The following is a 16,879-nucleotide window of genomic DNA, read 5'->3' on the forward strand; positions in this document are numbered from 1 at the left end:
AGCTTTGGTTACGACCCCCTCCAGAAACACCAAAGGTGAAAGAGAGTTTCAGCGTATCGCACCCCAGACCATAAGGGCTGGGGCAGCACTATTGTTCATGGATGAATGCATTCTATGTAACAGCATTCACCAGATCTACACTGTGTACAAAAAATGACTGCCACATGCACGCAGGCAAATCTGCTTTCATCATTGAAGACCAGGACGTGATGTTCCATCTTCCAGCTGAACCAAGCATGTTGATGCTGTGGCATGTGTGGAAGATGGGCTAGAGATGTGTGTGGTGCCCATAGCCCCACTGCTAATAACCAGTTCACAGCATCTGGTTTGACAAGCCCTCTTATCTGCGCTGTTTGTAGCTATATGATCTGCCACGGCTGCCCTTACAATACGACAATCCCCGTGGGCGTCTGTGCCATGTGTATGTCCAGAACCGTGTCTACAGGCATGAGAATATTCACGTAGCCACTACTGACACCATTGGTGCACAATTGATGCAGCACACCCAACTTGTTTGATAATTTTCTGAAAAGACCATCCTGCCACTCAAACGGCAACAATTTGACCCCTTTTAAGCTTGCTCAGTTGGCTGTAGGAAGCACGTGTGTGTGTCTGTGGCACTGTTGCCTGTTTGCTTCACCCATTTGTGTCTCACTGATCCTTCTGGCTGTGAGAAGTCCCTATTGAAAGGTAGACACAGATGGAGCTCTGGTAGCTATGCCACTACCCTATCCGTTGGTGGACAGTGTTGATACCAATGCCAGTACATCTATCACCAGGTGCCATATGCTCTCATTGGATCAAAATTGTCATCTTCCTTAAGTGTACTAATTTTTTTTGTCTGGCAGTGTGTTTTGGTTACTCGGGTCAGATCAGTATTGAATATTGAGTAACTATCTTATCATACTTTGTGTACTAATGACAACAAATCACTACGCATCTTACTGTCAACACACTATATCCTCAGGCTGTGCATCTAAGAGCATCCGTGTTCCATGAGCATCATAAAGGTCTTCTCTCAGAATAAGGTAGTGAGAGAATCAGTGAAACTGAATCAATCATGCCTGTAGGAGCAGCGTAACTTAATACATTCCGTTAGGGATATTACTTTTTAGTTTTGTGTCTTCAGATTTGCTGTTAGTAATGTTATGGTGAAGTGTAAATGTTGGAGAATACCAAAATACAGTCTGGTAAGGGTGAGAAATGTACTGAGAAGTTCTGTCAAACTCGCATGTTACTGAATGAACCAATCGGAAGACAGCATAAGAATATAGTGCATAGCACTTGTAAAGCAGCCCTGGCATTGAAGTAATTGACAAAACAATCGGTTGGTGTTCATGGACATGCAATTGTTGAGTAGCCTCTGATCACAAATATAAATTCACTGCACCATTTAGTGGGGCAAGTAATGCTGTGATTGGTCTGTGGAATTGGTTTTATGGAGGGTCAGTTAACAGTATATGAAGTTGCTCTTTGGGTTGGTGGGTATCTAGTGGATGCGTAGGGAATATTATTGAGTGCATTGTAGTGGCACTGAAATGGAATTGAGGTGTTGTGATGCTCTTTTAGCTACACCTCTGATTTAGGATCAAATGATTAAAGCCTGATATGATAATCATGAAATAGTGTCAGATAGATCTTATATTTTTCCCTGAGACATTTAAGTCTCTCCTTTATCTACGATTAATGGTTGAAGCAGAAGAAATGAATAAAAATTTGTATTGTGGCCGGGACTTGAACCCAGGTCTTCTTGCTTGCTAGGCAAAAATGCTAACCATTACACCACCATAGCGATGGTATAGTGAAGTGGAAATGTCTGAGAATACCAAATACTTAACCATAGCAATGTTACAATGAAGTGGAAATGTTAGAGAATACCAAATTTCATTTCATTTCTTCTGCTTCAGTCATTATTGTAGATAAAAAAGAGACTTAAAATGTCTCAGGGAAAAATATAATAATATCTATACAGTCATCTATGGTACAGGACTTTCCCGTTACGTCCAGCACTGGGGTGCTATTCCAATGCTGGAGAGATCTGGCAGTAGTGACAATGTAAGGGAAAATAAGCTGAAGATACGGATTGAAGTTTGTGTTGGAGAGGGCACTCAACTTGGGTAGGTCATGCAGGAATGTTAACCATAGGGCTGTGGTGGTGTAATGGTTAGCATGACAACCTGGGCTAGAGTCCAGGCTGCAGCACAAATTTTTAATTCATTTCTTCTTATTCAATCATTACCGTAGAAATAGTGTCAGTTACATCACAAACCAGTCTGACGAAGGTTCTGATAAATGCTGTTCACCAGTCTTTGGTAGGAATGGGAAAAAGAGTTCGCCATTCAGTAAGAACTTAGTGGAATGCCATTTTAGACATGGTGATATAACTGTAGCAAAAGGGAAGCATTCAGACTGTTAGACGGTTGATGTCTCTTTAAAAAAATGACAGAAATCGCCGGGAGACTTCTGGCCATGTGATGTATTTGAAACTCTAAATTTGGAGGTTAGAATTCTGTCACTGCAGGTATCAAAAGTGCATATACAGTCAAAAGGGGCAAGTACTATATGAATTGGAGTGAGCAAACCATTCCATAGTGGAATCGGTGTAAGTTGATTACTGTTAGTTGCAGTGGGCTGGATGTGGCAGCTTCACGTGTCTACAACAATCAGTAGCGTAATGCAATTTTGTAAACATCTCTGTGACAACACTTCAGTATTGTCACAGCTATATAGATGACTTGTTTTCACCTGCAGCCTTTTGTGCTTCATAGTTGAAAGCTGGCAACAGTGCTGCAAGCTCTTGGGGATCTTTCTATGCCATCTTGACTGTACCAGGTTCTATACGCCCCAGGACAATCTGGGAAAACCTGGAAATTTTTTATAATTCCAGCAGTGTTTCATCGTTTTAGTTTTCAGTTAAACTTTCATAATTTTGACTGGTAAGAACTGATATTACAACAAAGAATTTTACTGTATCCCACCACTGCAGAATAATACTGCAGCAATAAAACACATAAGACAGAGGGAAAAGTGTAAGTTGCAAAAGAAATGCACTATTTACAACAGCAAAATACAGTGCACAAAGCGTCTGTCAACAGCAAAATGTCTCAAAGGATTTAGGACGAAGACAATGCAATACTTCATAACAAACTGCTTCTAATGAGCATGACATTATACTGTTTACATAAGGCTCGTTTGAGCAATTGCCAGTGGAGCTTGTGCGCATGCGCACTTGAGTCACATATGAGCAGCACATTCTCCCACATCTAGTTACTTGATGTGGTGTGGCAGTTAGCTGAATCAGCAGTAGGAACAAGCAGCCAGAAGGTACACGGAAGATTTTTCTGGTGCACCCAAGCTGCCCAATTCATGGATGCAAAGAGCAATGTGAGTTGCAGTGGGAGAGAGGTTAGAATGCATTCACATGATTAAGGAAGGTTGAAATATGTTACTTGGTCTCGGATTTTTAGTTTGTTTCTAAATTTTTGGCAACGAGTCGTTAATCGCCTTGTGGAAAAATGAAGTTATTTTTGTTGATTTGCTAAAGAAATTTGGCTTTTATTAATATTTTCCGCACAGGCAGTCAGTTTATTTGAAACAGTGTGTTTCATTTCACACTGTTGGCTAGTTTCAACTGTTTGCTAAATTTCAAATGAATGTTTTCATCTTCTGACACGTATGGCATTATACCATAATAAAGAACCAAACATGAAATAATACAGTACTGATACTCCCAAGACAATTTGAGTCCTGAAAACCACATTGAAAAGCTTAATATCAGGTTGGGGCCTACTTCTTTGTGAAGCTGGACATAAGAGCGTGTACTTGTAAGCCAAATTATGCATTCCAGTGTGGTTTAAGAAATTCCAATGTTATTGGAATATCTGATGTCCTGTTTATTTTGTAGCACAATATAAGATCTCTCAATGCTATTATGTACGAACATACAGGCTTCCTATGTCACTGTAGCTGGGCACATGCAGTGATGTTTCATTTCCTGGTGCTCTGACAACTGCATGACTTAAAACAGGTTGTGGAAAATATTGTGAATGTTGATTTGATGAGAGTTACTTTTAAAGTAATTTTGATTTTACACAAGATGAATTATGTTACATTCAAGAATGTGCTTTGAATTTCTTCAATCACAGTGCGTTTGACTCTCATTTATAACTTAACCCTTTGAGTGCCAGTCACTTAACCAGAATTTCGAGCCCAGGAAACTAGACATTGTCATCATTTAAAATTTTACTGGCACACAAAAAAACGTGTATATTATATGTGAAAGCTTAGCTTTTCTATTACTTAAACTATGTATGTTAATTTCAACCACTAACTTTTCCTACTGTTGTGTTCGCACTTCATAAATGGTGTTGCTATTGGCTGACTACATCACGTGTCCTGTGCTGTGAAAGTCTGCTGTCATCAGCTGACGAGATCACGTGACATGAGCCAATGAACTATGATTGGCTTACAAAAGCTCATTGCAATCTCACTCAATTACAATGCTTTGAAAACTAATGTGCTGTGTGAAATTTGAGTACATGCTTTCGTAATACGAATATATGCAGTGTACAGGTGCACCATCAGAGACCTTTCCAAAATCCTTTTTCGTTTTCTAAAGTGCCAAGAAGTATAAAAGCTTAACAGTTCAAAATGATTGATAGGTTTTGTAGTTCCAAGGGAAAGAATACTGTCCCTTAATGCAGAAAAAGTGTATTTTTAATCCAGGGGGAAACCAGGAATTTTTTTCTTGTGCTTATATACACCCTGTGTACAAAAATTTGATATAATTATCACAGGATTGAAGTTACTGAAAAGCTTAAGTTTTAGTGTATTCAAATTAGTTGGTCACGTGCAGTTTTAAATACATGGTGTTCGATCATAGCATGTGACTGCAAAATTTTTTATTTCCCATTGCCTTTTCTCGTTTCTCTACCCAGTCAGCATTGTTCTATATCGATTTTGGTTGTGTTGGTGACATTAGGTGCCTAGATGGCCTTCTTGATGCTGTCGTACTGCCCCCTACCCCATCTACATGTGTTTGATGTAGATTTCAGATCTCATATTCAGATGTGATAATATTTCCCAAGTGTTTGCCTAAAGTGTATTTGAGGCAGAAAGTTGGTACCAGCCCTACATATACCTCATTGAGTGTGGGTAACAGGCTGGAAACCCCACGCAGGCTGGCCGGCTCCCCGGCCCTCGACGTTAATCTGGAGTTGGTAGCCAAGGACATTCCATCTCGACCAGTAGGTTGTGTTATAAAGCACTGTGGTGTTACAATCAATGGAAATAAAGATAGCTTTCCTATGAGTAATGACTCAGCTAGTCTCTTTGGTATGTCCTCTCTCCTTTTGACACTACCACTTCTGGGTTAAGAAGAGCCTTAGGGGCAGTAGCAAGTTGAATTTCTGACTTTCTTGTTGTACACAAGACTCTTTTGGTCTTTGGGCTTAGTTTTATTTTTGTAAACAGTGTTCACTTTTTGTTTTTGTGCGACGCCACCCTTAGTTTTAAAACACTATTTTTCTGACAGGTTATTCCTTTTAAAAAGAAGTAAATGCATAGATAAAAACATCAAAACATCAACTTAGCAGGTCAACACACTTGCAAGGTTTTAGAGCCAGTGGCTCCTGGCAGAAGGGTTGATGAGAAAGGAAAATAGGGAAGGAAAAGTAATGGTGAGGGAAAATGGCAGAGTTCAAAAGAGTTACTCAAAATACCAGATTAAGGGAGACTTACCGGACAGGGTGAGAAGGAAAGGATAATCATGGTGGACTGCCTGCAGTCTGTCTTTCCTTCTCAACCTGTTCGGTAAGTCTCCCCTGGCCTGGGGTTCTGGGCGACTTTTCTGAACCCTTCCCCTTTTCCTAAACTTCATCAGTCCTCCCTCCCTCCCCCCCCCCCCCCCCCTCTTCACCCCTCTTCTGTCTCCAGCAGCCCTTCTGCCAGAACAAGGAACCACTGACTCCAAAAGCTTGCAAACTGTAATACCTTTTTGTGTGTCTCCTCCCTCCGCCGCATGATGAGTAGGCTTCTTTTATATATCCAATCACTTACAATTTCAGAAATTGTTTTCATTGATAGATTGTTTCTTCTCACGCAGAAGTGGAGGTGGTATGTTAAGCCTTTCAATTATTTTGATATGATGGGGAAAATAAGATAGATATAGGAGATATATTGCACATTAATGTAAAGAAGTTACTATTCTCCAAGAATGAATATGTATCAACATACTCATAGGAGCATTGTTGGATTTTGTGTATTTAAATTATTGAGCCTAACAAAAATTAATATTATCAACTACTTGTGTTCAGAAAACGTGTTCCAAATTGTACAATATGGAACAGGTTTAGTCATTTGTTAAAGCTCCATTCGTGAAAAAAGTTAAAATTCTTGGTTTCAAGTAAATAAGGAGTATAAATTAACTCATTTGTGATAATACCCTTTTTTATTGTGTATACTAACAGTTGTTAAACACAGACGGATACCGGCCTTGAGAGTGATCAAGAAAGATTGTTAGGTTAGCCCCTGTTACAGTTTCCAGCAAGCTTAAGCTGTATGGAAATTTTAGCCAGGTAATTAACTGATATCTTTATAGAATGAAAATACAGTAAAACCCGTCTTTCGTAGTTGGCCAAGGGTCTTATCTAAAGAGTTGTGGGAAAACATAAATATGGGAAATTACAATTTAAGTGCATACTTCAGAAATGATCAGTAAGCAATTTGATTCATTGTACTCGCATGTAAATTGAAATGATTGGTCTTGTATACATTTCAGATTTCATGAACACATTGGTAATTCTTGCATTTTTACCAATAAATCTGTAATTGTAGTTATTATTGTAGTTCACAAATATATTCAAAAGAAATATGCTTGCATATACAACAGAAAATTTTTAAGAAAAATGGAATAGCAGTTGACAAAGCGCAAAGTTAAATGATTATATGAAGAACAGGAGTGATAGAATGTTTGGTAAATGTTGTCATGATGTAACCTGCAGGAAGATACTCTGCAGGATAATGAAATATTATTCTGTATTATTATAAATATCATTGCTGCTAATTTCACTCACAACAATTTAAGCTGTGCTATTAGCTCCCAACCTAACCAACACATTGGAAATCACCTCATATTCTGTATGGGGGCATACAGTTTACCACTTGATAATATCTTCCTTGAAATGAAAAGTATTGCTCATTTGACGAAAAATAGCCCAACAGGTTTCATGTAGTTCATATATTTTCCTAAGAGATGTCACATATGCAAATGTTCAAAACTAGTTTGTACATTAATCGAAAGACGCACTACCATAGCTCTTGTTCATCATTGCCAACTTTTCCTCTGCTCAGACTAAACTGAAGTCTACCTTAACACAGCTACTAAATGTGGGAACACTTGTAATAACTACATGTATATTTATTGTTAAGTTGACTTTGGTAGGGGACGCAGCACTGGTGGCACAGATTGTTAAGGCTTGATAGACGTCTGTCGATACATAGCAAGGAAGTCCAGGGCCCAAGAGTGTTTTCTGCTTAATATTTGTAAACATTACTAGAAGTTCAGTATAATGTCAGCCACTTTTTTTTTTCATGAGTTGTGTGGTGTGACATAGATAACTACACACAAATAGGTGCAAATCATTGTGAGTATAGGGAGCTTGAAGGGGCCAATAAGAAGGTTTAAAAGGTTGGAAAACATTAATACTTGAAATGTTAAGTGGGGTTATACTGTATGCCCAGATATGAAAGAGTAGTGGTTCATTTCAGCGTAAGAAGTCAATATAATGTTCATTCTCCCTCTCTATTAACTCCACCTTCCATTCTCTTATTCATAATTTTTTAGTGAAGTATATCTGTCAGTTTTGTTAATTTAGAAACACTGATTTCAATTTTGTCAACGTGCTTCAGAAATAGTGCAGCTGTTGTATTTAAATTAACTGTAAGTAAAACAGTTGTTGTTATGGAATGTCTCTTGCCCAGTGATCATTTATGTACGCAGACTGACTGAAACGTGACAAAACACAATCTACAAACTATAGTCAGTCACACTGTTGGGATTTGCTGTGGAATATCAAACTGCTCCAGCATTTAACATGTACTATTTTTCCTCAGTGAAGTGGCACACAGTGTGTATACGCATAAATGGCACTGTACACTGTCAAAATTAGATTTACATCTAGCATTACTCCTGAAATACGTCTGTGTGCAGAAATGGATACTTCTACTAAACCCATGTTGAGGTTCAACTTGAGTCCCTTCATTTTGTACCTTTTGAACTACTAAGCATAACTTAAAAACAGTGCTTAAAATATGCATGTTTACTCAGTCTAATGATTTTTTTTCTCTGTTCAGACTGCAATTTTTCCGTTTACAAAGTCTATAAAAATTTGTTCTCCCTTCCTCCTACCTCGAATCCCCCCCCCCCCCCCCCCTCCCCCACTCCCATGCAAACACACACGCAGGCAATTAGTCAACTGTCTATTACTAAAATGCCACAATATTTACATGTTTCTAAAGGAAGTCACAGTTGAACTATTTTGTAAGCTGACCTCTATTGTAATTCAGTATTTTTCCCCCTCTACATTTTTGTGAATAGTAAAAAAATAACTGTATATGTAATGTGAATTTAGATGCCCTTTGCTGATACAGTATTTGTAATAAACTAAATTGTTTCATATATTGTTAGAAGAGTCATTAGGTTCCTCAAAATTACACGAAGTCCAGAACTGTAACATATTTGTAAGAAAAGGAGAAAAAGAAAGTAAACATTTCTGCACTCATTACACTGTATATTTTTCGGTTTCCTAAATTTTACTTCATTTCAATGACTTTTGAGAAACATTTATAATATACCTAGTTCTGTCACCAGTACTCTTTTGACTTTTTTGGCCACATTTTCAGGAAATGTGTGATCTTTGCCTGTTTTCCTTCCTTTTGTTTAAGATAATATAAGGGAGATTGCAGTTGGAGGTGACCAGTGTAAATTTTATTCTACATTTACCAGTTCGTTTGTGATGCTCCACTGAATTAATGGTATATATTATTGTTAATCAAGATTGTGTTACTAGTTAAGCACAATAATTTATGTACCCTTCAGTTTATTTATAGAGTTTAGCAACAACAAATTCCATTTATAAGTATGAAGTAGTGTCTCTATAAGGAAGTTGTGGATGATTCTTTGCTATGATTTCTGAGAACCTCGTTTTAGCACTAAAATTGCTCAGAATTTCCTTGAAATTAATTTAATGTTTGCTTTTATACATAGTTTAGAAGTAACTCAATCAAATTATTCATTTGGCACTTCTGAAAATTGCTTTTTATCTGGTGGTAAAGCAGACACAGTTGTGAATCAAACCAGTAGTTCCTTTCTTATTTGTTGAAGTGTTGATGAAAGTTTGATTGTGTACATATTTATCTATAAATCATCAGACTTTTGGTTATATCTTGATAGTTGGGCATCAATTTTATATTTGTCAACTAATCAGTCTGGTTGTTTCTTATTTTTCAGAGGCACATGCAAGATAATTTAGTAAAAAACACGTGTGCTTTATAGCATCTGTCTGGCAGTGCCTCTGATTGGTTGGTTACTCCTCGAGGGCAACGGTGTTGAAGCCCACGGGAGAGCCAGCCACAAGCAGTTTAATTCATGCCACGATTCTATGAACACCCTTCTCCTATCGTTTGTCACACCCCTACCCACTCAACTCTTGAGCAGTTAGGTTCACAGCTGAGTGATATGCTGTCAAGGAATAGACAGGTAAATAAGTTCTTGCCAGAAATTTATATGCATATTGGCACACACACAACTCAGTATAAAGAAAAATCAAAACACACACATTTAAATCCTTGGTATCAAAATTCAGTGCCAGTATGTATATACGAAATGGTTTTAAGCATTTTGTCATTCAGTATGTTATACAAGAATATTACTTTTTTATTTTAAAAATTGTTTTGTCATTGTCAGTTCAATACTACAATCATTTTATAGATGTTGACTATTGCAGTAGTGGAAAACCAGGTAATTTGAGTAATCGGTTTTTAGCTGATAGTGTGCATTCATTCTTCTTTACAAACTATGCTAAGGCAAATAAAAAAGGACTACAGTCGGTGAATACATAAAGAATGGGAGGAATGGCAACAATGCATAATGGATACTGAAAATATTATTTTTAATTTTAACTTCATTGCTGAGATACAGTGGTAAAGAACAGAGGAAATAAAGGGAATAAATATTTGTTGCCAGTACAACCACTGAATGTGAGGTAAAGGCTGGTTCATTCATATCCACTATTCCATGGTTTATTTCTCTGGTGGGTAAGACTAACCCACTCTTTCCAATTTCTCATATATTTGTTTCCTTTAGTGTCTGAACATTCAGCTATGAAGGATTGAATTCAGTATACATTTGCTGTTGCCCTGTGACCATTTTTATGTTGATTTATATTTTTTATCTGTCTTGGTATGGATATTATAAGCTTTATAGTTTTGTTGCTTGTAAGCCATATAATCGGTGTCACAATGTCTGTATTTCTTTGCCTTCAGATGTTGAAGATGTCAAGTTTGTCATCAACTTTGACTATCCTCAGAGTTCAGAGGATTATGTCCACAGGATAGGACGAACTGGACGATCAGATAAGACAGGAACAGCATATGCATTTTTCACACCAAGTAATGCAAAGCAAGCAGGTGATTTAATTTCTGTGCTAAAAGAAGCCAATCAAGTAGTGAATCCAAAGTTACAGGAAATGGCCTCTATTGGAGGTGGATTTGGAGGAAGAGGTAAAACCTGCTGTATTTCCTTATTTAAAGTAATTATTATTTGTTAACTTTTATGTTAATAGATGGGGGTACAAAACATTTGCTGATGTAATTCACTATGCACAAATTGTATCACATCATACAAGTTAAGAATTTGTATTTAATTTGGTTTTTTCACTAATATTTAGATTAAAGAAATCATGATTTTCCTTGGATTTTCCTTCCCCGCCACCACCACCTGTACATCAGTTGGTAAAAATGGAACTCCTATAGGATCATCACCATGTTCTGTCTGTTACGATCCCTTTGCTAAGGAAGATGTAGAGGTATCCAGTTGAAATTTGTCAAATACTAATGTCCTTTGGTGGTGTGAAAATTTAAGCTTGTAAGTCAGTGCAGTCAGAAGATACATTCATGTCACATATTTCGATACTCGTAAGCTCACTCGCCAAAACCTATAGATCGACTATCGACATGTAATCAAGTTTGTAAGGAACTTTCAGTGCGTGCTACTCGCACTCATGTTTTTTCTTGTTTTTGTTATTATTGTGGAGAATTTCCCTAAAGTGTGATAGCTAGAATGTGTGAGAACAAGTGAAATGTTAGCAACATCTACTAGTCCCTAACCTGCATCCACATAAACAGAAATTTTGCAAACTACTTTAACCATTTCAGGGGGCTAGAGTTCTTGCTGTGGGCTGTGACCTAAAAGTTTCCATTTGCTCGAATCGATACCCATGGCTTTGATGCAATGCTAGTAATACTATTTCCTGAAGCTTCACCAGTGTATGTGAAGAAATTAGTCATGTTTGTGTGCACTGTAAGAACATATGGTTGTATTTAAAGCCATTGTATTAGTTTTCTGTAATTAAATTTTAGACACTACATTTGCTTTAAATTGGTTTCTCGAATTAGTATACAGTAATCCTGCTTCACTCTACATGTCATTTGGTCCATGATTTAATTTCTTGACACACTCTCAAAGTGAACTTTATTGCCCACTTCAGCTGATTACTTACTCTGTAAAGCAGCGAGAAGCTCACAACTAGTGCATCGTATGTAAGTGATAGTCAAGAATGACTGTCAATATGCTTCACAGATTGTGTGAAAGATATCTCACAAACACGATGAGAATATGTGGAGATAAATGAACATTTGTTGTCTTTCTAGTTCTGCCACACGAACTGAAGTTAGTCTTTGGCCTAACCAGTCCTCCTCCAATTTTTCAATCCATGTATTTTTCTCCAGTCAGTCCTATCATCTTCATATCCTATCCGATCTCATCCGTCTGTCTCAGCCAGTCATCCTCTGGGTCTGTTGGCTGCGATACCTTCTTCCACTGCCTGCCTGGTGATCTGGTAATGCCCATACAACTTCAGTCTCCACTCTTTAATCACAACCATCATGTCCAGTGATTTGCACGACCCCTGAAATTCACTATTCTTCCTTTTCCTTAGTCACTATCCTTCACTGGTCCAAAAATTTGCTGACAGCATTCTTAAATGTCAAGAATTTTGCTTTTTATCTTTTGGGTCAGTCGAGGTTTCTGCTTCATGTAGGACTACAGTATTACAAACTCCTATAGAATCTAATATGAGTCAGAGCTGGGACTGGAACTGCTTTCTGAGTGCAAACGGTGCCTGTCTCATGCTTGAATTCTTCGCATTATATATTTTTCTGTCTCAAACCTTTCACTGGGTGGTGCCCCAAGATATTTGAACTTTCACCCTCTCGAAGATTTTACCATCCACATCTAAAGGTCTGTCATTGCTCCCTCTGCACACTGAGGTATTCATCTTCAAACCAGCTCTCATTGCCTCTTCCATTAACATCATTGCCTTCTGAACCAGATCTTGCTTATTATGTGCTATTAAAACTACATCACCTGCATAGGCCAGGGTGTTGATCCTTTTACGCAATTGAATTCCTGTTTCTAGGCTTGTTACCTTTCTCAGTGCTCTTACTGGAACCAAACAGCAAGGGCAGGGGCAGTCTCTCTATCGCACTTTAGTCCTCATCTTGACTTCCCTGGCATATTTTCCATCCAATTTTCACTGTGCGTGTTGTCTCGTGTATACATGCTTGTGTTAGTTTTATTAGTTTTCTGGGAACCTGCACCATTTCCAGTTCTTGCGATATTGCTTGCGTGTTCACACTGTCATCAATAGGAAAATTTTGCTGAGACTTTGTTGCAACTTGTGACAGTGTAACTGTGTATGTGCCCTGCAAAGGTGCATCCATATTTGTCACAGAAGTCATTTTTTCGAAATCCTCTCCCATTCAGTATTTTTTGCTGTTAGTCGAATGTCAAAGTGGAAAACAAAATAATGTGGGGGAGGGGATTTTGAAAAACATAACTTTGTTAAATGGATGCACCATTGTAATGTACAGCAAGACCCATGTTAATGTTACTTGAAGTTTTAATGTCTGTTACTGTTTCAATGGTATTCATTCATATTCATTCATAAACATTAAACTCAGGTGTCCCCTCCCTGCCCCGCCCCCCCCTCCCCCCATCCCACCCCCACCTCTCTAAGGGGCATTTCACACTTTAAAGGCTGTGTGGGCTTCTATGGAAAAATATATCTTTCGTTTTGCTCTACATTACAACATACGCAAAGCCTATCAAACTTGAAGTGTATCATTTTGGTAGGCTTACATGTAAGTTATTCACTCATTTCCATGTTTGCAGATAGTTACCTTTGTGGTGGAATTTAATTTCTTCTGAGTTTTAAAATCCCATTGTTATTGCCTGGCTCTGTTTGTCAACCTTTCTGTAGGGATGTTTTTGTTTAATGCAGTGTAATTAAATCTGAACAAAGCACCTATCAACAATAATCTTTTAACATATGTGCAAATATTATATAACATTTTGACCAAATTCTAAAGCAGACACTTAACTGAAAAACTTTACTGACAAACTATAAACTAATGGGTACATGTTTTAAACCTAAACATTGAAATAATATGAACATTTATATCACTTCTGCCTGTCCCAAATTATTTCTTCATCTCCTTCCCCCCACTCCTGCTGCTAGAGATAGTTCAGATATCAGTATTTAAACGTAAAAGTTGTGATTCCTTATGTAGCCTCATGTAGAGCTGATTTGTGTGTTACGTATTTTTATATTAAGACTTAGCAGGAATATTAATTTGTTTCAGGAAGAAACCGATGGAGCAGTGGTCGTGGTGGAGGAGACAGAGGGCGTGACAGAGGTAGAGACCGTGATGCAGACAGAGGTGGTCGTGATAGAGGCAATGATCGGAGTGGAAGTCGATGGGGTGACGGAGATCGCGGGGGTGGCAGGCGAACCCGCTTTTCTGACAGAGACAGAAGTGATTTCAGCAGGGACAGCTCTCAGAATGCAAACTTTGAACCACTTGGTGGAGGGGGAGGCAGTCGTCCAGGTTTGGGTTCTGCTAATAGTCCAAGAGGTCTGGGCTCAGGAAGTACCATCCAGGGAGGACTCGGTTTGCAGAATATCCCAAGCAGTAGTGGTTTGGGTGGTGGATTAGGAAGCCAGAGGCCAGCTCCTGTGAATCATGATACTGGTGGTCCAGGATTTGGAGGACTTGGCAATCAGAGAACTGGTCCTGCCAGTGGTAGGGCCGGTCTGTTACAAAATCCTGATTTCTCTCAGGGTGGTGGTCGCAGTGTTCTTAATCCCGACTTTCAGCATGCTGGGAATAGACGTTCTAGTAACACTGACTTTCCACCTGAAGGGAACAGAAATATGCTGAATTCAGATTTTCAGCAAGGCGGTAACAGGAATATTGCAAATGCAGATTTTCAGCAAGGTCCTAACAGAGGCCCACCAAATTCAAATTTCCAGCAGAGTGGTAACAGGGGACCTTCAAACCAGGACTTTCAGCCAGGAGGGAATAGGGGAATGCAGAATTCGAGTTTTCCTCCGGGTGGCAACAGAGCGGGCCAGAACCCTGACTTCCAACCTGTTGGAAACAGAGGCCCACCTAATCCTGATTTTCAGCATGGAGGAAATCGTCCGCCCAATGAATACCAGACAGGAGGAAATCGTGGGCTGCAAGATTTCAACCAGCCGCATGTTGGAAGCTCTGCCAGGTATATATGCTTATCGCATTAAAAGGAATTCTTTTCTCATATATTAAGTAGTAGTTGTTATTTTCAGTCTGTAGACTGGTTAGGTGTTGCTCCCTTTGCAAGCCTATCCAGTGCGAGCATCTTCATCTCTGAAAAACTACTGCAGCCTACATCCATTTGGACCTGCTTACTGGATTCGTGCCATGGCCTTCACTACAGTTGCCCCAACACTTCCTTATATTGCCATGCTGACAATTCCTCGAAGTGTTGGGATGTGATCTATTGACCAATCCTGTCTTTTAGTTAGTTATGTCTTGCCACAAATTTCTTTTTTCTCTAGCTTGATTCACTACTTCCTCATTACTCAATATACCAACATAATTTTCACATTCTTTTATTCTCCTCTTGTCTGAACTGCTTATCGTTAACATTTTATTTCAGTAATGGATGACATTCCATACAAATACCTTCAAAAACAACATTTTTTGTGTGCATGACTAGTTTTGCAAATTTTAAAAATCCCTTGTGTTAATATGAAACAGAAATATGATAAACTAGGGGTTAAATTATGTAAGTTAAAACAAAATTTAAATGATGTACTGTAATGAACAGCATCCATTATTGTGGAAGTGGAAATGAAGATGTCAGAAGAAATGTCAATAAAATTGTGGGCCAAAGTTCTAAATTAGAATGGGTGTTGTCAACATCATAGCATCAGAAAAGGAAGATAAGCATAATTGGGGAAGATATTCAGAGAAAACTGTATATCCTGCAAAAGATGAATAGAAGATAGCAAGAGCGAGACAGTCAAGACAGAGAGAAACAAGGACAAACAAATTACGAAGAACTTCCCATCAGTGGAAACTTCTGCAGTTGCTACTACTGTACTAAAGGACATCAAATAGGTTGCCAAATCATTGTACACTTAATGGCATAAAATGTAAATTTTATGCATGGATTTGAATTTTGCTGTGAAGAAGTTGCTAGGGACATTCCTGTTTCTAAGGTAGTCGTTGTTATTGAGTGAATATAAATTAAAGCTGGTAGTAATTAGAGATAGCATTTAATGAAAGGTTTGGACAATTATGTTACCTAGTATATATAATTTTTTATTAAAAGTGACAAGATAACAGGAGTGATTTTGTGAAAAGTGAAACCCACCTGTGGAGAAAATGGGTGTTTACCAAATTATCTAATCCAATGTACTCTTTTTCTTGTCTTGTAAATTATTAGATATAGTCACTTCTCGATTCACATTTGAGTATCCTACAGCTAGCAAAAATTTACACAGTTGTTATAACCTGCTTCGTCACTGGTTAATGAAAGCTGCATAAACAGTTAAATTTGTGCAGTAATATGTAGACCAGATAAGAATGCAGTCTATACAAGGTAATTCCCAAAAAGCAATGAAAATATGGGCAGATGCTGGAAAGTGCTTTGTGAAAAATTTGCAAAATTGATAACTTAGTATAATTGGACAGTTGAACTGGAATATGGTATTTTATTTCATTTTTAGTCCTACAACAAGAGTTTTCTGAGTAGAGTGTTTGCTTTTGTAAAATCTACACACACACACACACACACACACACGCGCGCGCGTTTAATGGTGCTAGTTACTTTATACTTTTCGTTCTATTTAAGGTTTCAATAATTCTGCGGAGAAGCAGCTGGATTCTCTCACCCAATTCAATATTTGCAAAACCTGCAGAATGTTGATTTCAAATAAGCACTGATGTGCATAATAGAGATCTCTTTCATGGCCATTCAGAGCTATGTGACATGTACTTGAGAACACTACAAACAGAACCAACAAGGCCTGGGCCTAGGATTAGAACTGAAAACAAGTAGTTCTAAAGACAGACTTCGCTTGGTCAAAATGTATTGACCAGTTTTGTGTTCACTGTAGCGTGTATGTTAAGAGGCATTCGGCTGTGAACATAAACATCCGAGAACTCTGATTGCTCAAGAGGAGAGGAGCTGTATGGGGAAATAAGCCCTGTCTTCCTCTCACAGGGCAACTAGCCTGCTATTGTAAGAACAAATGCAATTTATGGAACATAG

General features: G+C 38.2%; 1 protein-coding gene and 1 non-coding gene across 2 annotated transcripts in view; one reads left to right on the forward strand and one right to left on the reverse strand.

Moving 5' to 3' along the window:
- LOC124606695 (ATP-dependent RNA helicase dbp2-like) overlaps nucleotides 1-16,879 on the forward strand; it is a 60,144-nt gene that overhangs the window by 37,909 nt on the left and 5,356 nt on the right. Inside the window, exons 12-13 of the mRNA XM_047138720.1 lie at nucleotides 10,543-10,779; nucleotides 13,921-14,839. Coding sequence (XP_046994676.1) covers nucleotides 10,543-10,779; nucleotides 13,921-14,839 — 1,156 coding nt within the window. The remainder of the gene's footprint in view (nucleotides 1-10,542; nucleotides 10,780-13,920; nucleotides 14,840-16,879) is intronic.
- Trnaa-agc lies at nucleotides 1,720-1,792 on the reverse strand. The gene has a single exon. It is a non-coding gene; the product is annotated as a tRNA-Ala (tRNA).

The sequence above is a fragment of the Schistocerca americana genome, chromosome 3, assembly GCF_021461395.2.
Source record: "Schistocerca americana isolate TAMUIC-IGC-003095 chromosome 3, iqSchAmer2.1, whole genome shotgun sequence".
NCBI classification, from domain to species: Eukaryota; Metazoa; Arthropoda; class Insecta; order Orthoptera; family Acrididae; genus Schistocerca; species Schistocerca americana.